Genomic DNA, 23,812 nt, shown 5'->3' with positions numbered 1-23,812 from the left:
GGGAATGTGGGCTTGGACACATTATAAAGAGCTCTCGGGAGAAGTTATCCCCAGTGCTGACTTTGTCAGTTAGTAAATAAAAAAATTGCTAACGTGCACCAAGTTCCTGCGTTCCTGACCCTCATTCTGGACGATCTAGGACTGTGGTTTGTCAGTAAGTCAGCACTCCTTACTTTATTTTGCCTACTTTCTGTCTTCACTTCACCTCTGAGGGATGGCAGAAGGGAAGCAGGATGCAACCCCGGTGGAAGATACATTGCTGCCTGGGTCTGCGGCCACTGGCCCCACAGGACCTGCCCAGACAGTCGTGGCAGGGGAGGAGCAGCCGGTAGTAAGGCCCAAAACCATCCAGGGGTCCGGCCCTGCGGTGGTGACCACAGAGGCTGGGGCTGTCAAGCCAAGGGAGGAGTGGTGGCAGAGCCCGGCCTTGACATCGTTGGAGGCTGGGCGATCCCGCAACCTGCCGGGTAGGCCATCCCTACCTGGTTGGAGGGAGAGGCGGTTAACGGGCGAGGATGAGGATGAATGGAGCTACTCCACCGCTCCTGGTGAGTACACATTGGATGTCCTACGTGAACGGTTCGGTGAGGGCAGCTGCCAGGGCCGTTCCTCACGTCAACGATCAGAGGGCACTTCTGGACGGGCGGACACCTCGCAATTCCGGCTGAGCAGTCTGCGTTTTCGACTACCCCAGCAGGGGGATGCCTTGGCGGCGGGGCCTGCAATTTCCGGGATGGATTCCACAGGCCCTGTGGGTCCGGCATCGTGGCCTACTGGCATGGGCCCCGTCGGCTTGGCACAGCCTTCTGGCAGGAGGACACACAGTCCAGTTGCGGGGCTTGGTCCAGACACATCGGCCAGAGGTGATGGGGTAGTGCCGCCTGCGCATTGGGGCCCGGGTCAACAATGGGGCCCGCCAGCCCTCCCCATTACTTTTGACGGGGATCCGGACAGGTTGGCAATGTTCATAAGCCACGTGGTTAGCCACCTGGACCGCTATGGCCATTTATACCCGTCCCAATGGGCCATGGTAGTGGGGGTTACAGCGGGGCTACAAGGAGAGGCGGTGGCCTGGGCCGCCGACCTATATAGCGATCACGCTAGGGTACTCAGTAATGTGGGTTCGTTCCTGGAGGCACTCCATCATCGCTTTGAGGACTCTTCCCGGGTTCAGCGGGCCAAGTCGGAGCTCCTGTCCCTGAGACAGGGTGGCAGACCGGTTGCGGAATACGTCCGTGACTTCCGGCGACTAGCTGGCCGGCTCACATTGTCCTGGCCGGATAGGTCACTAATCCATCACTTCCGGGCCGGGCTGGATCAGGAGCTGCGCCAGGCATGTATTTACAGGGGCATTCCCAATCGCCTCCGGGAATGGTTCCGCGCAGCTGTGGACCTCGATACCAATCTCAGGGAGGCCCAGAGGACTCAGGACGGCCACCAGACACGGATACCAGTGGGGAAACCGAGGGAGAGCGGACAGAGACCACCCACTAGTCCAGCTAGGTACCCCGGACCGGCCGGTCCGCCTAGTGGCACGGTGTTTCGATGCTTCCGGTGTAATCAGCTGGGACACCAGGCAGCCGAGTGCCCGGCTCCCACCCCACGAGTGTCCGGTACCCCGAGGGCCCCAGCACAAACGCCTCAGAAGGGTCCCGACGCGACAAAAGCTGCAGCCCATCCGAAGACCCCGTCAACACCACTGGATACCATGGTGACGGCGCAGTATCGGCCAGTCGACGAGGAAAGTGATGACGACCCCATCGACGATCCGATGGTAAGCGAACCTATAGCCCCTTTCATTCTACCTATAGTCCTAACGAGTCCCCACTCCGGGGAACAGTGGGAATGTAAGGCACTGATAGACACAGGGTGCACCCGTTGCTTAATTAGCCGGGAATTAGCTCTGGAGCATGGGATCCATCTACATAGGTTGGCCCAGCCCGTACGGTTCGAACAAGTGGACGGCTCCTTGCTGGGTGGGGCTCCGGCGACCCATATTACCGAGGCCATACGGTTGGAGCTGGGAGCCCATTGGGAAACCATCCAGTTCGTCGTGGCACCGGCCATGAGTGAGGCTGTGATCCTCGGTCTGGCATGGCTAGATAAGTGGGAGCCCACTATCTGGTGGGAAGGGGGGTACCGTAGAGTACGCTTGGGAGTGGGACCTCAACCCCCCAGTCAGTGTCGGGTTCCAGGGGTGGACACACCGACCCCCGTGTGTGGAATGAGTGGGGGAGGGGAGGACCTGTTTCCCCACGAATATCAGGACCTGGCTGCAGTGTTTAGTGAAACAGAGTGCAACCAACTACCCCCCCATCGACCGACGGATTGTGGCATTGAAATTGAACCTGGGGCTAAACTTCCAAAACCTCGGATGTATGCCATGACACTCAAAGAATTGGAAGAACTGCGACGGTTCATTGATGTGAACCTGGCACGCGGCTTCATCCAACCAGCTCGGTCTCGAGTTGCGGCCCCTGTATTGTTTCGAGAAAAGAAAGACGGATCATTACGTCTCTGTGTTGACTTCCGGGGATTGAATGCTGTGTGCGTGGAGCATTTATACCCACTTCCCCTTATGAAGGACCTACTGGTCCAATTAGGGAAAGGGAGGATATTTACCAAACTAGATTTGCGGGAGACGTATTACCGCATACGAATACGACGGGGGGACGAATGGAAGATGGCATTTAATTGTCCCCTGGGGAGTTTCCAGTACCGTGTTATGCCCTTTGGGCTACAGGGGGCCCCCGCCGCCTTCATGCAATTAATAAACCAAGTATTGCACGAACACCTTTATCGGGGCATCCTCGTCTATCTTGACGACATCCTGATTTATACCACAACTATGGAGGAGCATGTTGCCTTGGTACGAAAGGGATTAGAGAAACTATTGGAGGCAAAATTGTACGTCAAGCTATCCAAATGCGAGTTTCATCGTACGCGGTTGGACTATTTGGGCTATCGCATATCAGTGGCGGGAGTGGAAATGGATCCACTTAAGGTTAAAGCAGTTCTCGATTGGCAGGCCCCTACCACCCGAAGGCAGTTACAAAGTTTCCTCGGATTCGCCAATTTCTACCGGCAATTTATTCCGTCGTTTGCTGGCGTGGCTCACCCTTTAACAGAACTATTAAAAACAAAACACCTGAAAGGTAAGCCACGACCTGGCCAGCCAGTAGGATGGACTATGGCCTGCCAGAAAGCATTCGAGGAAATTAAAGCGCTATTTGCGAAGGAGCCAATATTGCTCCATCCAATCCCTGATGCTCCATTCATCGTCCAGGCTGACGCGAGCGACGTAGCTGTAGGGGCTGTCCTACTCCAACCAAATCAACAGGAGTTACTGCAGCCGTGCGCATATACGTCTCGTAAATTCACTGCGACAGAGCGCGGATGGGCCATTTGGGAAAAGGAAGCCTATGCGGTCAAATGGGCTTTAATGACCTGGCGGCACCTGCTGGAAGGCTCCCCTCACCCATTTGAGGTGTGGACTGATCACTGAAACCTTGAAGTGCTACAGAAACCACGGCGCTTATCACCAAAACACGTCCGGTGGGCCCAATATTTTACTCGGTTCCGGTTTACTCTGAAATATGTACCGGGAGGGAAAAATTTTCTTGCGGATGCACTATCCCGCCTTCCCCAATACCATAGTGATCGAGAGGAGGTTGTACAGGCAATAATCCCTACCTGTACTCACAGGGTAGCGGGCATAAAGACATCCTGAAAGACTACCGTTACACTACCAGAGTTGCGGGAGGCTGTAGTGCATGATGAGTGGTTACAGAACCATCCAGGCCTACTAACCCAAAGGGATGGGCTAGCGTGGAAAGCCGACAAACTCTATGTCCCTGAAAAATTACGCTCAGTTGTCCTTAAGAGATGCCACGACGCCAAGCAAGCAGGACATTTCGGCTTCCGGAAAACCCTCCATCACATTCGACGGCAATTTTGGTTGCCCCACCTAAAACCAGACGTGGAAACGTATGTCAAAGCCTGTCACGTCTGTGCTACCGCGAAGCCTCGAGTGGGAAAGCCAATGGGCCTACTACAGAAAGTAGCAGATCCACGACAACCCTGGGAAGAGATCGCAATGGACTTTATTGTAGAGTTACCCTCAAGCCGCAACTACCCAGTAATATGGACTGTAATCGATCTCTTCTCGAAACAGGCCCATTTCATCCCATGTAAAGGGTTGCCGTCGGCGCAGCGGCTTGCCAGAATGTTTGTACAGCATGTTTACCGACTACACAGCGTGCCACAACGTATCATTTCGGACAGAGGAGTACAGTTTACAGCCCAATTCTGGCGTACATTCCTAACCTTAATTGGATCATCCCAGGGTCTTAGTTCGGCCTACCACCCGTCTACCAACGGTGCCGCAGAAAGGGCGAATGCTATGGTTGAGCGGTACCTACGTAGTTACGTCACCTTCCAGCAAACTGACTGGGCAGATTTACTGCCATTCACTGAGGTGGCGTACAACAACACCATACATAGTAGTACCGGGTTCGCTCCATTCCGGGTGGTGAACGGGGTGGAGTTTGTCCCCTTTCCGGAGTGGTCCGACGGGACGGGTAACGTATACATGCCCCAAGCATGGATGACGCGACTAACAGGACTTTGGGGAATAATAAAGGACGCTCTACAAAGAGCAGAGGCAACCACCAAACATCAGGCCGATAAAAAAAGAACTGAACACCCACCCTTTAAAGTGGGGGATTGGGTCTACTTATCGACAAAATATCTTAGGCTGCCGGTACCTAACAAGAAATTAGGCCCAAAATATGTAGGTCCCTTTCAAGTGGTCAAAGTAATTAACCCAGTCACAGTACGTCTGAGGCTACCCCCCCTTCTAGGAAAGGTGCACCCGGTGTTTCACAGCAGCTTGTTAAAGTTAGTACAAGGACCCGCTGTGGGTGCTAAGGGGCCTGGACCAGTCATTGGGGAAGAGTATGAGGTACAGGAGATAATCGACTCCCGAATGAGACGTGGCCAATTGCAGTACCTTGTCAAATGGAAGGGATATCCCCTGTTGGAAGCATCCTGGGTGAGGGAGGGGGACGTGCATGCCCTACGACTCGTACGGGCTTTCCACAAGCGCTGGCCAGAGAAACCGGTCCAGGCACAACACAACCAAGGAAACTCACTCTCTTGTCATTTTCTTGCAGGTGAGGACGTGGTAGGAGGAGCCGCATGTCAAGCCCCAAGGGGCTTGCCATTCAGTGGGGGGGGAAAGGAGCGAACAACCCCACCCCCACCAACATGCCAAGCCGAAGCCAGCCCACACCGCCGCAACAGCGTGCCGGAAGGAGAGAAACAACCTACTGCCTCCCGGCCAGTCTTCACTGCCGTGGCCACAAGATGCCCCGCCACCCAGCTGAGACGCGGGGAGGAACCGGCAGCGGGGAGGCAGCCTGCCGCCTCCCGACCAGCCTTAGTCACTGGAGAAGGCGCCGCGGTTGCAAGGCGTCCCACCGCTCAGCTGGAAGGCGGGGAGGAGCCGGCAGCAGGGGAGCAGCCCGCCGCCTCCCAGCCGGCCCTAGTCGCCGGAGAAGACGCTGCGGCTGCAAGGCGTCCTGCCGCCCAGCTGAGAGGGGGGAAGGCACCGGCACTGGCGGGCGGCGTGGGCCTTCTGCCCAGCGCTGCAGAGGGTGCCAGAACCGGACTGCAACACCCCAACGGCCAGCTGGGAGCGTAGGAACGGCCGACGGCCTCCCAGCCAACGTTGAATGCTACCAACCAGCAGGGAGACGGGGAGTGGCCGGACATGTCGGGCAGCGTGCGGTCCCTCTCCGGAGTAGTGGAGGGTCCCGCAGCCGACCCAGAGCACCCTCCCCAGCTACAAGCCAACCCCGGCGTGGCCCTAGAAGGGAAGGAGGCGCACAGTACTGTCGGTATGGCTGAGCACATAAACTTACCGTTGCAACTGAAGACAGCAAACATGCGGCAGCAACAGCAGGCGGGCGGACGCTGGACCATAGGGGGTGGAGCTGCACGGGGAGGGGGGTTAGGGCACGGGGGTGGGGTTATAAGGATAATTAACCGGATGGTGGTTTGTGGGTGGAGGGTGGGAATGTGGGCGTGGACACATTATAAAGAGCTCTCGGGAGAAGTTATCCCCAGTGCTGACTTTGTCAGTTAGTAAATAAAAAAATTGCTAACGTGCACCAAGTTCCTGCGTTCCTGACCCTCATTCTGGACGATCTAGGACTGTGGTTTGTCAGATATGTTATTCTTAATTATTCTATTAGTAGTTTAAGTAATGTATTTAGACTTATCTATGGTTTATATATTTTTTTTAAGAATTCAAGAAAATTTAATTAAGCCTATATTCAGCTCTGGGAAAGTTGAGGGAGGGACTGGGAGGGTTGGGTTGGGTTGGGGAGGGTTGTTTTTTCTTATTTTGTAAAATTTTAAAAATTTTCAATAAAAAAATAAATAAAGAGCTGTTCCAGAAATATGTGTATTCTTCATTCGCCATCGCTCTAAGGACTTAACACTGGTGACGAGGATGGGATTCTTAACAAGGAAAGCTAGAAGAAAGCTTTAAGACTTACCCAAACTCTCAGTTTGGCTGAGAGACCCTTTCCCTGCAGAAGCGAGTGGTGCAGCACGAACTACAATGGCAAAAATCTGCCGCTTGTCAGAATTTGATGTCGCACACCCAGAACGATGGGAATCATACGTTTCAAGAGTAGAGAACTATTTTAGGGTTAACCAAGTTCGTGAAGATGGGCTGAAGGCTGCCACATTGTTGTGTGTATGTGGCCAAGAGACTTTTGAAATTGCTGAAAACCTTGTGGCTCCTGCTTCGCTGGAAGGTGTAACATACACAGACTTAAAGAAACTTCTAAAAGAACATTTTCAGCCCAAGCAGTCCATCATTGCATGGAAGCACACGTTTGAACAAAGGGATCAGAGAGCAGAAGAATCTGCTAAGGACTTTATCGCAGCATTGAGGCGAGCAGCTAGACTGTGTTAATTTAAAGACTTAGAGGAAAGACTGCATGATCGTTTTGTGTATGGACTGAGAAATAGAGACTTACAGCAAAAGATCTTCATGAAAGAAGACATTTCATTCCAAGATGCTCTACAAGAAGTTACAGCAGAGGAAGCAGCAGGCGGAGCAGTAAAAAACATGCGGCCCACCAGAAGCCCTCCAGAGACTGTTGCTGTCCACCAGGAGAATGTTCAAGAAGATTCGGAAGAGCTTCCTGAAGATGAGGTGAATAAGCTCTACCAGGCAGCCGGAAGGAGACAGAGAGATGGCATAGAGAAGGCTTCAATAACTTCACAATGCTACGGATGTGGAGGACACCACAGAAGAGTAGACTGCTGGTTCCGGTTCGTCATTTGTAGGGCCTGTGGAAGGCAAGGCCACATAGCAGCCATATGTCTGAGTCGTCAGAAGGTACAACCTAAAGAAGAATTGCATCTGAAAGGTACCAGGGTCCCCAGCCAAAATAGGGTGGGTTTCTGCGCAACACGCAGAAGTATTCTGAGGACAGGCACACATAAACCCCTAAAAAAGAAGTTGTCCCTTAAAGTAAAGTTGCAAGGGGTTCCCTTATCCATGGAATTGGACACTGGTTCTGCTCTCTTCGTTATTTCCCTCAACACATTCAGGAAGATTTGCAGCAGCAGTGGCCGTCGAGTGAAACTCAGGCCATCCACTGTGATACTTACAGACTTTCAGAATTCTAAGGTATGTGTAAAGGGGGAGGCCACCCTTAAGGTACAGTACAAGGATTTTGAGGGTTCTTTAGATGTGTTGGTTGTTTGGGGTGAACTTGCAAGTCTTATTGGACTCAATTGGTTTGAGGCTCTGAGAATCCAGGTCATGGGGCTGCACCATTTGCAAATGTCTAGCCTTGCAGAAGTCTGCAGGGAATTTGCAGATGTGTTCAGCTCTGAGCTTGGAACCTACAAGGGGCCTCCAGTTTCACTAAAATTAGATCCATCCACAGCACCCACTAGGGTCAAGCCTAGGCGAGTTCCGTTTGCACTTAAAAACAAGATTGATGCTGAACTGGACAAATTGCTCCAGCAGGGCATTCTAGAGCCTGTAGATTCTAATCCTTGGGAAACCCCTATAGTAACGCCTTTAAAGGCTAATGGGGACATTCGTATTTGTGCGGACTACAAGTGCACACTAAACAAGGCACTACAGCAACACACTTATCCAGTATCTGTAGTAAGTCACATTCTGGCTTCCCTAAAGGGGGGTGGTGGATTTTTGCGAAGCTTGACCTGGCACAGGCCTATCAACAGTTGCCTGTTGATGAGGCAGCTGCAGAGTCTCAGACGATTATGACTCATAGAGGAGCTTTTAAAGTGAAGAGATTGCAATTTGGGGTAAATGTAGCCCCTGGCATTTTCCAGAGTATTATGGAGAACACACTGAGGGGTATTCCAGGAGTCTGTCCATATTTTGATGATGTCCTCATTGCAGGAGAATCACCTCAAATCTTGGCTGAGAGATTAAGGACTGTCTTGCTTCGTTTTAGGGAAGCAGGTCTCAAGTTAAAAGTCAATTCTACTGACTTTTTGGGATTCAGGATAGATGCTCAAGGTATCCACCCTCCTGAAGCTAAATTAAAGGCCATTCAGCAGGCCCCAAGCCCTAAGTCAAAAGGGGAACTACAAGCCTTTTTGGGGCTACTAAATTTTTACCATGCCTTTCTTCCAAACAAAACTGCTATAGCTGAGCCATTGCACAGGCTCTTAGACAAACAAGCCTGTTGGCAGTGGACTAAGGTCCATGAAAAAGGTTTCAATGAGGTTAAGGCCTTGCGTACTTCTAATGCTGTACTGGCTCACTTCAATGAGCAGTTGCCTGTTTGCATTGCCTGCGATGCTTCTCCATATGGAGTCGGGGCAGTTCTTAGCCATCTGTTGGCTGATGGGACACAGGTCCCTGTAGCGAATTACTCCAGAACCTTGTCTTCTGCTGAGCGGAACTATGCTCAGATTGACAGGGAGGCGCTAGCCATTGTGACTAGTATTAAAAAGTTTCATGATTTCATATACGGCCGCCATTTCACAGTCTACACTGACCATAAGTCTCTGCTAGGGTTGTTCACCACAACCAAACAGACCCCACATATTCTTTCTCCTCGTATGCTGTGTTGGTCCATTTTCCTGTCAGCATATGACTACTCTTTAATTCACAAGCCTGGAAAGGAAAAGGGTCATGCTGATGCTCTGAGTAGATTACCCCTTCCAACACTGGAGCCTGCTCCTGCTCCAGCCATTAATATTCTGTCCATTCAAGAGCTGCCTGAGTCTCCCCTCAATGCAAGGGATGTGGCTGCTGAAACTGCCACTGACCACACGTTCACACGCGTTCTGTCATAGGTGTTGTCAGGATGGCCTGACAGATGCCCTGATACTGGGTTTCAGAGTTTCTGGCAAAGAAGACATGAGTTGTCCACTTTCAAGGGTTGTCTGCTATGGGGAAGTAGGGAAGTAATCCCTACCTCACTGAGGTCTAGAGTGCTGCATTCTTTACATGAGGGACACCCTGGCATAGTCAGGATGAAGGCGCTTGCACGCAGCCATTTGTGATGGCCTGGCCTCGATAAAGCCATTGAGACTCAAGTGCATGGGTGCCATGTGTGCCAACAGTCCCGGCCTGATATGCCTCAGGCCCCAGTTCATAGATGGAAGGAAACTCACACCCCATGGTCCAGAGTACATATAGATTACGCTGGGCCCTTTCAGGGGCAATTTTTCTTGGTTGTTGTTGATAGTCATTCTCAGTGTCTAGAGATTGTTCCTGTGTCCTCCACTACTGCTGCTAAGATTATCCAGGTGCTGAGAAGTATTTTTGCAACTCATGGCCTTCCAGATGTTCTTGTTTCAGATAATGGTCCTCAATTCACCTCTTCTGAGTTCCAAGTTTTCCTCCAGGCCAACATGATCCGCCATGCAACTTCTGCTCCTTTCCACCCATCCACCAACGGAATGGCTGAACGTATGGTGCGCACCACCAAGGATGCCCTTAAGAGACTGACTTACAGTGACTGGCATCACAGGTTAGCAGACTTTCTTCTTGCACATTGCACCACACCTTGCCACTGGAAAGAGCCTGGCTGAACTTCGTTGGGGTTGCCGGCTCATTACCAAGCTGGACAGACTGCACCCTGACCGGGTGGCGTCTCAAGGGTCGCATCCATGGCCACCAAGGTGTCTGCATGTGGGTGCTCCTGTTTGGACCAGAAACTATGGGCCTGGTCATCTCTGGGTACCAGCTGTGGTCTGCAAGGTCTCGGGGCCCTTGCCCTATGAAGTGTCCCTGGAAGACGGCCGCATTCTTCGGTGGCACATAGATCAGCTGCGTACGAGGTTGGAGTCTCACCCTTCTGCTCCTGGCTCTGCTCTGGGGGGGGGAGGAAGGTTATAGAATACATTTTGAGGATCAATGTCAGCAGCCAGTGCGGGCAGCTGAGGAGATTGTTGATCCCCCATCCCGAGATTCCGCAAGTGCTCCAAACAAGAATTCATGGGGCAGAGAACTACCCTACACACCAAGACGCACTCCAGCCAGGGAGTCACCCCGGGGGCATCCACATATCCCATACAGAAACAGTAACACTCCAGACAGGGAGGATAACTGGGGGTATTCACAGAACTCACAGAACACTCAAGAACTGGCAACCCAGCTAGGAAGCAGGTTCAATTCTGCAGCTGCTTCCAAAAGGAGGTCCTATGGAAGGGGGGCAAGCAGAGAGGCCTGTCCTGACTCTGGCACTGCAAGCATGACCGTAGGGTCCGCCGAATACTGGGGCTCCTTACACACACCTGTTTCACAGGGCACATCCGAAAACGGTTGCTGGCCCGAGGACATAGGTTCTCAGGAACCATCCAGAGTAGTTCTGGAATCCTCAGCCAACTCAGAAGGTTGGGAGAGTGCAGCTGCTCTCACAGAGCCTGGGGGAAACTCTGGCATTCCTGCCAGTACGCCCTACCAGGGGTCACCTGCAAAACCTGTGCATAAAAGTCCTGGTCTAGCAAGCCCATCTGATGGGCCGGTAGGCCAGGCACCCTTAAGGTCAAGTCCTGGTCTGTCCAGTCGAGCAGGGGAACTGTCAGGCCAGGCACCTTCCCTCATCCTGCAAGGTCCCAATGGGTTAAGGCCCCTCCTAAACACCTAGATGAGTATGTAAGGTTCTTGTCAGCATAAGAACAGTACAAATCTATGGTGAGGAGATGGAACCTATGCGGGTAGCAACAGAACCCGCGAAGCACACATTAGAGAGTGGCAACAAGTTGTAGCAGAATGGAGTGTCTGTAGGATGGAAAGAAATTTATTATTATTTTATATTTTGTATGGATTGTAAGAACAAGTACCGTGTGTGTTCTAGCTAAGGGGGTAGGGGTGTTGTGTCCTGAGCCTGCAAATGCAGGCTCGGGACATTGCAAGGTTTCCAGGCAATTGCAAAAGCTGCCCAGGACCAGACTGAGTGACGCCGACCAAGCGCGCATGCGCAAGGTGCGAAAAGTGCCTAGTAATGTTGCCATCTTGTCCGGGGAATGGGGACGTATAAAAGGAGGCCTGCATGCCTTTGCTCGTTATTGGAGTTTGACATAAGCACAATAAAGAGCTGTTCCAGAAACATGTGTATTCTTCATTCGCCATCGCTCCCAGGACTTAACAGGTAGATTCACTGTAAGCTTACTCAGGCAAAGTGAAAGCAAATTTTGATAGCACACTTGTTTGCCTGAGCAAGATTATCAGCTTTGATTTTTTGGGGGTGACTTCTGTCTAAGTTACTCTCAATAATATAGTTTATTTGGTTTGGCATGTGATGTTTATTGAATAAATCCTGACTTAGCATAAGTTCCATGATACAGTTGCACAGATGGCAGTGCCTAGGCAGGGTTCATCTCTGAATCTCACTCTCTCCAACAACTAAACAACAAATCACGAGCAGTGCTTTTGCAATAGTATATTGATTTCTGAGAAATGACAAAAACACAATCCAGCAAATCTTACATAGCAAAGCAGTTATATAAACAGAATATGGACTGAATCCAAATTTCTACAAGTTCGGAAGAGGTGCTTATTTTGTAGGAGCACTATGGATTATCTGTGGTGGAAATTAATTAGGATTTGGGTGCTGTCCAGTACTGTAAGCTTGTCAGGCAAGACCTCAGCTACTCCTTTATCCTCACCCTTCTCTATCCTTTTTTGGTGGAAGTAGTGGTGGTGATGGTAGTGTCTCTTTTGCTGGCAAGTCTGTATTTACTAGGAAGTTTACTCCATAGGAGAAAAAAAGTTTCAATTATCAGAAATCTACATGACCACTTTGAATTTCTCCTAATGTACATCACTTCAGGATATAAATGTCAAACCTGTTTTGGTTTCAAGCTAGCATTTTGAAACTCTAAGTGTCAGCTGCAAAAATAGGGATTATCTGTTACACATGAAAGTCAGCTGCCTTCTGTTACAGCCTTTATTAAATATTTTTAAATAGCTAATAAAAGAATAATAAAGAGCCTGCATGACAGAACCCTTCAGGACATCTTATGATTGCCTTGCAATAAAACTAATTAGAATATTTTACAAGATAAGAGTACCAAGTGAAAGTTCTGATTTGCAGAGAATGCATATATCAGGAATCTTCATAAGAAGGATTCACATTTTTCCACAAACTGCTTTAAAATGATAAGATTTAAACAGGTTTTTAAGGTCTGACTGGGTTCATACCTCTGCTAACCACCAAGACTGTTGTCTGCCACCCTTATGCTGTGCTGTTGCAAACTCCACTTTGTGATCATGTGGAGTGATAAAACTGAGGAAAAGGACAACAGGTAGCCCTCAACCTACAACCACGGTTGAATCCAAAGCCGAAGTGGCACAGCAGTTAGAGTGCAGTACTGCAGGCCACTTTAGCTGACTGTTCAGCAGGTCAGCGGTTCAAATCTCACCGGCTCAAGGTTGATTCAGCCTTCCATCCTTCCGAGGTAGGTAAAATGAGGACCCAGATTGTTGGGGACAATGTAATATATATATATATATACATTGCTTACTGGTGTACACCGCTTAGAGAGTGCTTGCACTTAAAGCGATATATAAGTCTCATAAATAAATAAATAAATATTGTTAAGCAATGCATTTGTTAAGTGAGTTTTTCCCCATTTTACCATCTTTCTTACTACAGTTGTTAAGTGAATTACTGCAATTGTTAGTAACATGGTTGTTAAGTGAATCTTGCTTCTCTGTTGACTTTTCTTGTCAGAAGGTCAGAAAAGGTGATCACATGACCCCGGGACACTGCAACCATCATAAATGTGAACCAGCTGCTAAGCATCCGAATTTTTATCACGTGACCATTAGTGTTAAGTCCTTCGTTTGATGGCGAATGAAGATCACACATGTTAGAATCAATAGCTCTTTATTTTTCCTTCTGCTCACTCCAACAACAACAGCGAGGCTTGCAGGCCTCCTTTTTAGTGTTCAGATCCCCAGGCAAAACAGCAAAAGTTAATGGCGTGCTTTCGCGCCTCGCTCATGCACACAAGGCTGGCGCCTCTCAGTCTGATTGCAGGCAGCTTGCAGAAACCCTGGGACCATAGCAATGTCCCAAGCCTACTTTTGCAGGCTCGGGACACAACACCCCTTCCCCCTCGATGAAACTTCTTTCTGCACACATGTGCGACCTCCATAGGGGACGTGGTATATAATTCTATTAATCAAATGCATGGACTGTGGACATGGATGTTACCCTTAAGCCACACCTTTTCCATTCTATCGTTTTGGGAATAAATGTATCTGAATTCCAAAAAGTACCACAACAACTCTGCCATTCATTAATGGCATTTATGCAGTGTTTCCCTGGAACGTGACAGCAACGTCACAAACTCCCTAAGAAGTTTGGGTGGGTATTTAACCCGTTGCGACCTCCTCAGACCCGGAGAACTCCCTTGGCTCCCCTGCTCATCTATCAGGCGAGGTGTGCCCACTCGTTGCTGCCCCATGTTCCCAGGTGACCCTGGTTCTGTTGCCTGGCCTACTTGCTCGCCCACCAGGCTCGGCAGGCCAGGACTTTGCTCACTCCCATACCCGGTTGACCTGCTCATCTGTTGGCTGGCTGGACCCTCTAAGTCCAAACCAGTGTCCTTTGGAGGGGTGGTATTTTCCAGGTCCACAATGGACCTTCATTGGAAGCACAGCCCCTCAACCCCAAACCTGGCAGATGGATGGTCCGGGGTAGTTGCCATGCCCCAGTGCCTTATGGCCCCCCAGATTGTGCCGGAAGTGCCAGAATCAGGAGTTGCCTCTCTGCGTACCCCCCTTCCAGAGGGCTTCCTTCTGGGAGCAGTTGCAGAATTGGGCCAGTTCCCTTGTGGTGATGCCAGTTCTCTTGTATGTCTTGATTTGTTTGGATACCTGGTCAGTCTCCCTGTCTGGAGTGCTATTTGATGTACGTGAGTAGTGTGGATACCCCCTGTGTGACTCCCTGGCTGGAATAAGTGTTGGTGTGGGGAATGTCTCCCTTCCCAATGAATTCCTGTTGGGAGGACTTGCGGAAACTTGAGATGGGCCTTCCTCGGCCTCCTCAGCAGTCAGTGACTGCTGATAGTGATCCCCAAAATGCACAATATAACCCTCCTCCCCCCCCAGAGCAGAGCCAGGAGTGGAAGAGGAAGAGTCCAGTCTCATACACAGCTGATCTATGTGCCGCCAGAGAACGTGGCTGTCGTCCAAGAACACCTCATAGGACAAAGGTCCAGAGACCTTGCAGACCACAGCTGGAATCCAAAGATGACCGGGGCCATAGTTCCAAGTCCAGACCAGAGCACCCACTTGCAAGCTCCTTGGTGCTCGTGGCTGCGAGAACTGAGACACCCTATCAGGGTGCAATCTGTCTAGCTTAGTTAGTAGCCGGCGGCCTAACGCAGTTCAGCAGGGCTCTTCCCAGTGGATGTGCAAGGTGTGGTGCGATGTGCAAGAAGAATGTGATGCCAGTTACCGTAAGTCAGTTTCTTGAGGGCATCCTTGGTGATGCAGACCATCCGCTCAGCCATCCCGTTGATGGAGGGGTGGAAAGGAGCTGAAGTCGCATGGTGGATCAGGTTGGCCTGAAGAAAACCCTGGAACTCAGAAGAAGTGCATTGAGGACTGTTATCTGAAACCAGAACATCTGGAAGGCCGTGTGCAGCAAAAATGCCTCTCAACACCTGAATTATCCTGGCAGTAGTAGTGGAGAAAACACTAGCCACTTGGAATGGCTATCAACAACAACCAAGAAGAATTGCCCCTGAAAGGGCCCAGCGTAATCAATATGCACCCTGGACTATGGTGTTTGGGTTTCTTCCCACCTATGAACTGGCAATACCCATGAGAGCACACGTGTAAGTGTGTGATCGGTGGCAGTTTCTGCAGCCACGACCCTAGCACTGAGGGGCGATTCCGGCAACTTCTGGATGGAGAGAATATTGATGGCAGGAGCAGGGTCTGCTTCTACCAGTTTTAGAGGTAGTCTGCTTAGGCCATCTGCGTGGCCCATTTCTTTCCCGGTTTGTGAACTAAAGTGTAGTCATAAGCTGACAGGAATATGGACCACCTCAGCATTCTAGGGGAAATAATGTGAGGGGTTTGTTTGTTTGTTGTAAACAAACCCAGCAGAGGCTTATGGTCTGTGTAGACTATGAAATGGCGGCCATATAAGAAATCATGAAATTTCTTAATGCCAGCCATTATGGCCAGTGCTTCTCTGTCTATTTGAGCGTAATTACGCTCAGCAGAAGACAGACTCCTAGAGTAATATGCCACAGGAACCTGTGTCCCATCAGCTAAGTACAGCTCCCACCCATAAGGAGATGCATCGCAGGCAATGGAAACAGGCAATTGCTCATTGAAATGTGCTAACACAGCATTAGACGTGAGCAATGCCTTAACCTCATTGAAACTTTTTTCGTGGATCTTTGTCCACTGCCAAGAGGCCTGCTTGTCTAAAAGCCTATGTAATGGCTCTGCTACTGCAGCTTTATGTGGGAGAAATGCATTGTAAAAGTTCAAGAGGTCCAGAAATGCCTGCAGCTCACTTTTAGACTTGGGGCTTGGGGCCTGCTGTATAGCTTGAAGCTTAGATTCAGCAGGGTGAACACCTTGAGCATCTATTCTGAATCCTAAGAAGTCAGTAGAAGTGACTCCTATCTTACACTTATCCTTCTTCAACTTAAGGCCTGCTCTTCGAAAATGGAGCAAAAGAGCCCTCAACCTCTCTGCTAAGTTTTGAGATGACTCCCCAGCAATAAGGACATCATCAAAATAGGGGCAAACTCCAGGAATACCCCTAAGTGTGCTCTCCATAACACTTTGGAATATGCCAGGGGCTACATTTACCCCAAATTGCAGTCTCTTGACCTTGAATGCACCCCTATGCATTACAATGGTCTGTGCCTCAGCAGCACCTTCATCAACAGGTAATTGTTGATATGCCTGTGCCAGGTCAAGCTTTGCAAAAACTTGCCCCCCTTTGAGGGAGGCTAAGATATAACTGACTAGTGGTACTGGATAAGCGTGCTGTTGCAGCACCTTATTTAGTGTGCACTTGTAGTCTGCACATATACGTATGTCCTCATTAGCTTTTAGAGGCATTATTATGGGGGGGTTCCCATGGACTTGAATCTACAGGTTCTAAAATGCCTTGCTGGAGCAATTTATCCACTTCAGCATCAATCTTGCCCTTGAGGGCGAAGGGTACCCTCCTAGCCTAAACTCTGATGTGTGTGATGGTTCGGTCTAATCTTAATGAAACTGGAAGCCCCTGTAGGACCCAAGCTTTGGACTAAACATATCTGCAAACTCCTCGCAGACTTCTGCTAGGCCCAACATTTGCAAATGGTGCAGCCCAGTAACCTGGATTACCAAGGCCTCAAACCAATTGAGTCCTATAAGACTTGTGCATTCACCCCCATCAACCAACACATCTAATGGACCTTCAAACTCCTTATGTTGCACCGTAAGGGTGCCCCCCCTTAACGCACACCTTGGAATTTTGAAAATCTGTTAATATTATGTTGGATGACCTAAGTTTGGCTTGAAAGCCACTGCTGTTGCAAATCTTTCTAAATGTATTAAGGGAAATAATGGAAAGAGCGGACCCAGTGTCCAACTCTATAGATAAAGGAACCCCTTGCAATCTAACCTTAAGTGACAGTTTCTTCTTTAGGGGTTTGTGTGTGCCTGTCCTGCAAAGTCCTGCGCGATGCGCAGAAACCCACCCTATTTTGGCTGGGGACCCTGGTACCTTTCAGATGCAGATCTTCTCAAGGTTGTACCTTTTGGTGACCCAGACAGATGGATGCTATGTGGCCTTGCCTGCCACACGCTCTGCAGATGGCAGAATGGAACCTGCAGTCGGCTCTCTTATGGTGTCCTCCACACCCAAAGCATTTGGGTGCTGCTGGGGCCTTTTCTTTCCCTTCCTTCTGCCTTCTTTTTGCTGCCTGGTAAAGCCGATCCACCTCTTCCTCAAGATCTTCTTCCGATCCTTCTTGGATGCCCTCATGGTGAACAGTGGCTGCCTCCGGATTGCTTCTGATGGGCGGCAAATTCTTGACTGCCCCGCCTGCTGCTTCCTCAGCGGTCACCTCTCTAAGAGCATCTTGGAATGAAATATCTTCCTTTGCAAAGATCTTCTGCTGTAAGTCTCTGTTCCTTAAACTGCATACAAAACAATCTCTCAGCCTTTCTTCCAGATCTTTGAACTCACATGGTCTGGCTGCTTGCCTCAAGGCCACAATAAACTCCTTAGCCAATTCGCCTGCCCTCTGGTCCCTTTGTTCAAATGTGTGTCTCCACGCAATAACAGACAACTTGGGCTGGAAATGTTCTTTCAATAGCTTCTTTAGATCTGTATATGTTACAGACTCCAGAGGAGCAGGGGCCACCAGATATTCCACAATTTCAAACGCGTCCTGACCACAGACACACAACAGGGTTGCAGCCTTCAAGCCATATTCTCTGACCTGGTTTATCCTGAAGTAGTTCTCTACCCTTGCAACATAGGACTCCCATCTCTCTGGGTGTGAGACATCAAATTCAGAAATGCGACCAATCTTCGCCATCCTTGCTTCTTTTGGGAAGGGGTCTATCAGCTGTGCTTACCTCCAGCGACGTTGTACTGGCAGGCTAGAACGCTGAGTTTAACGCTGTCTTCCCTTCTTCAGGACTCCTTGGGTAAGTCTTACAGCTTTTTTTCTTTTAAGCCTGTAAGCATCCCACCTTCATCGCCAATGTTAAGTCCTTCGTTCGATGGCGAATGAAGATCACACATGGTAGAATCAATAGCTATTTATTTCTCCTTCTGCTCACTCCAACAACAACAGCGAGGCTTGCAGGCCTCCTTTTTAGTGTTCAGATCCCCGGCAAAACAGAAACAGTTAATGGTGCGCTTTCGCACCTCGTGCATGCGCGCAAGGCTGGCGCCTCTCAGTCTGGTCCCGGGCAGCTTGCAGAAACCCCAGGACCATAGCAATGTCCCGAGCCTACTTTTGTAGGCTTAGGACACAACAATTAGGAGGTTGCAACAGTTGTAAATGTGAAAAATGATTATGCTACTTTTCTCAGTGCTGTTGTAACTTTGAATAATTGTAAATCAAAGATTACCTGTAGCATCCTTTCATTGGTCTTGCATTTTCCTACTGAAAATCTGTATGTGTTGGGTCCATGGAAAATGATGCATAAATATAATAAATATAAATATAATAAATATAAATAAATAAATATGTTGTATTTCATGGTTTATGATTAATGTATTTTCATGTTGTATCTGATCATGATTATCACTATTACTTTTATGTACACCGAGAGCTTATGCACTGGAAACAAATTCTTTGTGTGTCCAACTACACATGGCCAATAAAGAATTCTATTCTATTCTATTCTATTCTATTCTATTCTATTCTATTCTATTCTATTCTATTCTATTCTATTCGCACAGAGAGGAAAAAAACCGGAGTCACTCAGAAGGCCATTGAAAGTGTTTATTTTTACTTGTTGATGCACTGCACTGAGATCTGAAATCAAAATTAGGATTCATAAATAGCTTTCCTTAAAGTTTTTGAATTTTAGAAGCTGTAGCCTAACATATCTGGAACCACCTAATTGTAGAAACCTGATATGTAATGTCAATTTCCACACTGGTGATTTATAGATCTTAAGATGTTACCAGGCTATTTGGTATGACCATGTAAAACCTGTATTCATTGGTGATATATTGCTGTAGTGACAGTTGGAAGATACTATAAAGTGCTATGAATTCCTACTATTGAAATGACTAATACTGTAATAGTTAAAAAAAGCAAAATTCATCCATTATGGTCCACTAGTATATAATTTCATTGTCAAATGTAGCTGTATGTGCTTCAAAACTAATTTTAAAAAGTACTTGGATCTTGCACTAATGGAACATTTCCCTACTATTCATTAAAAAAACCCTGATATTTTTCAGGCTTCCACCCAAACTTAAAAAAAGATGTTGCACTTTTAAGGAATCCACTCATTATTTACATTGGTACAGGGAGAAAATTTAAAGAAAAAACCCTTACAATATAGTGATTATGATGTTGGATTAGCAGTAGGAGACCCAGATAAAGTTTCTTTCTTAGAAATTGAAACCATCTGAGTGACTTTAGGCCAGTCATTCTCTCTCAGCCATAGATTGCAAAGTTGAAAAGGATCTATCAACATGCACTTGACCAGTATGGTAGATTATAATGCAAAATCTTTAGAGATGAGTCATTTATCTTACAATAGAATGCTTTGGACTGATATTAAGATCTTTCTCTCCCTCTTTCTCTCTCTGCATCTATCCAAATAATGCCTCTTAAGGTTATTCTGGGTTATTATGGCTATAAAGGGGGAAAGTCAAGTAGTGTAATGGGAGTTAGGACAGAATATGAGTTTGAGTACTTGTAGTTCTTGTTAAAAATTGGAGGAGCTATGCAAAATTTATTTGAGATAAAGATAGAAAATCCTGGGCAAGAGAAATACTGTTTCATTCTGTTCAATTAATTGCATCAAATTTAACAAAATTTGGAACATTTCAGCCTAATATAGTTCTCTTTTGATTATGGAATTATCCATAAAATGTATCTAACATAATGCTCTTTGCATGATGTTTGCAACTTGTACACAACAAAACATAATGCAATCATTCTTAATTTTTATATTGAGATACAACCCGTGTATTGAGGTATGTTTGAACTTTTAATTGTACATGTTAAAAGAATTCTGTATTGACCTGCAGTTTTGGGGCAAGATAGTTCATCTGTTCATTTATTTATTATATGATATAAACATTGCTTCCTTTCCTGAAGCACCCAGGAAGCAGACTCTTCTTATTCTTGTGGCCTTAAGTTCCATAAGCATTCTGACATATAAACTGCTTCATTTCTTTTCTTGCTGCTTCTGTCAAAACAGTCAGGTATAGTCCAGAAAGTGGTGAATAGAGAACAGACTTTTTCATTAGGATTAATTATCAGAATAGTAAAAATATATTTTTCATTGTGGGAAATAAGCTCCATTAAAGAGTCTGATTCATGTTTTTCAAAGAAAATTAAATAAAACACATTTCAGTTTTGATCTTAGGATTCCTGCTTTCAATTTATGATTAACATGATTGCTGTACTATTGCATTCAACTGGCAATTGATTAAATGTGATAGTACAGCAAGATTGAAACAGCAAGGTTAAAACTTGATTACATATAAGTTTTTGTTGTCATTTTCATCTATGATGGAACCAAAATTTATTGCATTTTACAACCATTCACTGTTTTACTAAGAAGTCTTGGCATTTAGTCCTACTGATTATTTCTAAAGTTGGGAGCTTTGGTTCCATAAACTTTAATACTTGGCACAAGCAACAAAAACTTTTTCACACCTGCTTAATCAGGAACTTCATGCTCTGTGCCTTAGATGAGATAGAGCCTCTGTGGAAATGCGTTATGCAATACGAGGGTTAAACATGTGACAAGGACATTCTTGCAAGCCCCATCCTATAAATATCCTGCATGTAATCTTATCTCTAATGAACTTTGTGATATTGAATTTGTCAAAATTTACCATTCAAAGTGTGAAAAACTATAGATGAGTTTGATACTTGAACATGCTGACTTTCTGCTTGAATTTATGTCCTCACTATTTTAACTTTCAGTAGACAAACTGAATAAACAGGAGGCCAGATAGATAAAAAAATTCAACTATAGAGTTATTTATCCTTCAGTTCACAGATTTCAGTTGCTGTTTCTTGGGATAGGCTAAAAAGTGTGTGAGATCACTATTATTAAGTAGTAGCTAGCTCACTGTTTCTCCGTCTTGGCAACTATAAGATGCATGGACTTCAGAGTTCCTCAGCTAGCATGCTGGCTGGAGAATTCTGGTAGTTGAAGTCCACACATCTTAAAGTTGCAAAACACTGAGCTAGAGACTATTTTAGGGAGAGAATCTTATGTGCTGTAATAATTAATTTCAAGTTCATTCCCAAAACTATATGCAGTATTTAGGCAATTTATGCAAAAGCTAGACATGTCATACTCTATGCTAGAAAGCAGGTGCACCATTTAACTGTGCAATCCTATGAGATTTTAAGCCCTGTTTGCTATAACGTTGCCTTTTTCTCCTTTTAGATATGTGACAATGGACAAGGTGGTTTCCATGGAGATGGATATGTAAATACATACCTCTTTGGCATGAATTTGCGGTATTCAGTGCAAGAATGTCAAAGGCTTCATGGCAGTTGGTGTGTAAGTGCTGAAGAATCCATGTGTTAATATTGAATAAAAGCAGAAACAATTTCTCATAATTTACGAGAAATTGTTATGGAAGCAGCAGTGTTTGAGGCACAGAAACCAGTACATGAGGTCAGTTCCAATCATACCATTTAGCCTAAAAATACTTCACATTAAAATATTCAGAATATAGTTGCAAAGAGGCAATTGTCCTCATCTTTCTAAAGTCATGCATATGATCAAAAATCTTAAAGGTGACATACAGTATGAAGGATGAAGGCCATAATTTACATGGATTCTTGGCATCTCTCAACTCTCTACATATCCTTGGCTTCTGGTTTTGTAAAATATATTTGAAACATGAGTTTTGAAGAACCTGAATAAATATGCTGTATGAAACAGAAACAGAACAACGCAATACTTGATTTGTTATAATCTTTCTTTTTAAGTGGAAGGACAGAAATAGTAGTAGCCCTTGGATGGCAACAAATCACATACTTCCAAGATTCAAACAATGGAAACCTTGATGCACTGACCAGCAGTTCTTCCTAAATTTTTTTTACAGACTTCTGTAATTCTGCAAACATTTCCTATTTTAGCAGATACTGAGTTAATACTGTGTCAAAATTGATTTGTCAATATTCAGAAAGATTTATTTTTCTGTCAAGGTGATGTTTACTTTTCCATTTCATTCTAACTATAGGTTGGAATTGTTCAGGCAGTTTTTTGAGCTTAATTTACTATTATGAAGTGGTTGATGGTGTTGCTTTCTGGTAGACATCTCATCATTTTGCAACTTCCTTGGTTCTCACGCTTATTAATCTGAAAAAGTCTTGTTGGAGAGATAAGCATACAAGGAGAAATAAGAATTCTCACACCTTCATTTCAGCCACCACACCACTAAAATATGTGCAAGAATCCTATCTCACCTACCCATGAACATTTACTGGAATTGCAAAAAGTAATCCCCCCCATCAAACTGCATGAGGATAGCTAAATAACCCAGAAGATATGCTAAGTGCAACACTATACTGAGCATTAAGATGGAAATGTGGTGTGGTCATGGATGGCTGCAGAAGGCTGAAACTCAGGAATAAAATATACATTACATGCAAAATATTTCACTTTCAATCAGTTTCTAGGCAGGACTAAAACACTGGAGAACCCCTGGCAGTTAAAGAAGCAACTGGAGTAGATGGACCAAATGGGCTAAGTATAAGGCAGTTTTATTTGGATATGAAAGGAGTTGCAAGTGCAACCAGGAAATTCTGTTTATAAATGGAGCTTTTCAAGAGATCCGTCTCTAATCTATAAAGATACAGAGCACTGCCTTCAGGGAAAAAAATTAGAGGGCTGTCATCAACTTTTCTGATACTGTATGTACTTGTGTTTATAATGGAAGATTCAGCCAACATTTTCCCTCTGTATAAACATACAAAGTATGTTCTCTCTCTCATTTCTTATTGTATAAGAAATAAGCAGAAATATAGCAGACATTATTTTAGAAGTCTTGAATGTGATACTCATGTTCTCTGTCCTGCAGATTTTAGGTATGAGCACAGAATATCAGGAAATCTGAAGAAAGTCAGCATATAGCATTTGCATTGTGAATCTGTTGCATAGGAGTGACAGCAAATGGATTGGAAGATGGAGCAAAATTGCTATTTATACTAGCAGTCATGCTCTATTATGGTAAAATTAAAGTATCTGTTCTTGATATGTTTAAGTTTTAGCTGCTCAAATATTAACAAGCAGTTTTGGTGGGCCACTTGCTACCAGATTACCATACAGTATAAAAAGATTATTTTGCCACTTGCTAGAAGGAGGCAAATGATGGCTTGTAGCCCAGAAGTTTCCATCTTATCGCAAAAGGCTCTCCATGAGAAGAGAGAAACGGTACTGATATATATGTGATTTTGGAAGCATGTATTAACTAGTTTACTGAATTCTCATTCTGTCTCTTCCTGAATGATTAGAAAAAAAAATCCAAAAGACTTTGTGCATGTGCAAACAAGCATGATACACAGCCTACAAGGACGCATGTAATGTCCGAGTAATAGA

General features: G+C 46.5%; 1 protein-coding gene across 1 annotated transcript; it reads left to right on the top strand.

Annotated features, from left to right (window-relative positions):
- The first annotated feature begins 214 nt into the window (after window positions 1–214).
- Window positions 215–23,330, top strand: LOC120314410. The gene is made up of 4 exons (XM_039357473.1): window positions 215–3,155; window positions 3,753–5,053; window positions 21,650–21,766; window positions 23,295–23,330. Exons 1-4 carry the CDS (start codon window positions 215–217, stop codon window positions 23,328–23,330), a joined length of 4,395 nt encoding a protein of 1,464 aa, XP_039213407.1.
- The last annotated feature ends 482 nt before the right edge of the window (window positions 23,331–23,812 follow it).

Source organism: Crotalus tigris, unplaced genomic scaffold (genome assembly GCF_016545835.1).
Source record: "Crotalus tigris isolate CLP2741 ecotype Arizona unplaced genomic scaffold, ASM1654583v1 scf7180000018923.2277400, whole genome shotgun sequence".
Taxonomy (NCBI): Eukaryota; Metazoa; Chordata; class Lepidosauria; order Squamata; family Viperidae; genus Crotalus; species Crotalus tigris.
This window is presented reverse-complemented; position numbering and strand designations above follow the sequence as displayed.

Excerpts from the sequence above, each read along its gene's own strand:
- LOC120314410 (XM_039357473.1), top strand. The coding sequence starts at position 215 with ATGGCAGAAGGGAAGCAGGATGCAACCCCGGTGGAAGATACATTGCTG. Across the intron at positions 3,156-3,752 it reads AAAAACAAAACACCTGAAAG|AGTTGCGGGAGGCTGTAGTG; the intron begins GTAAGCCACGAC and ends TTACACTACCAG. Across the intron at positions 21,767-23,294 it reads GGCTTCATGGCAGTTGGTGT|ATTTTAGGTATGAGCACAGA; the intron begins GTAAGTGCTGAA and ends TCTGTCCTGCAG.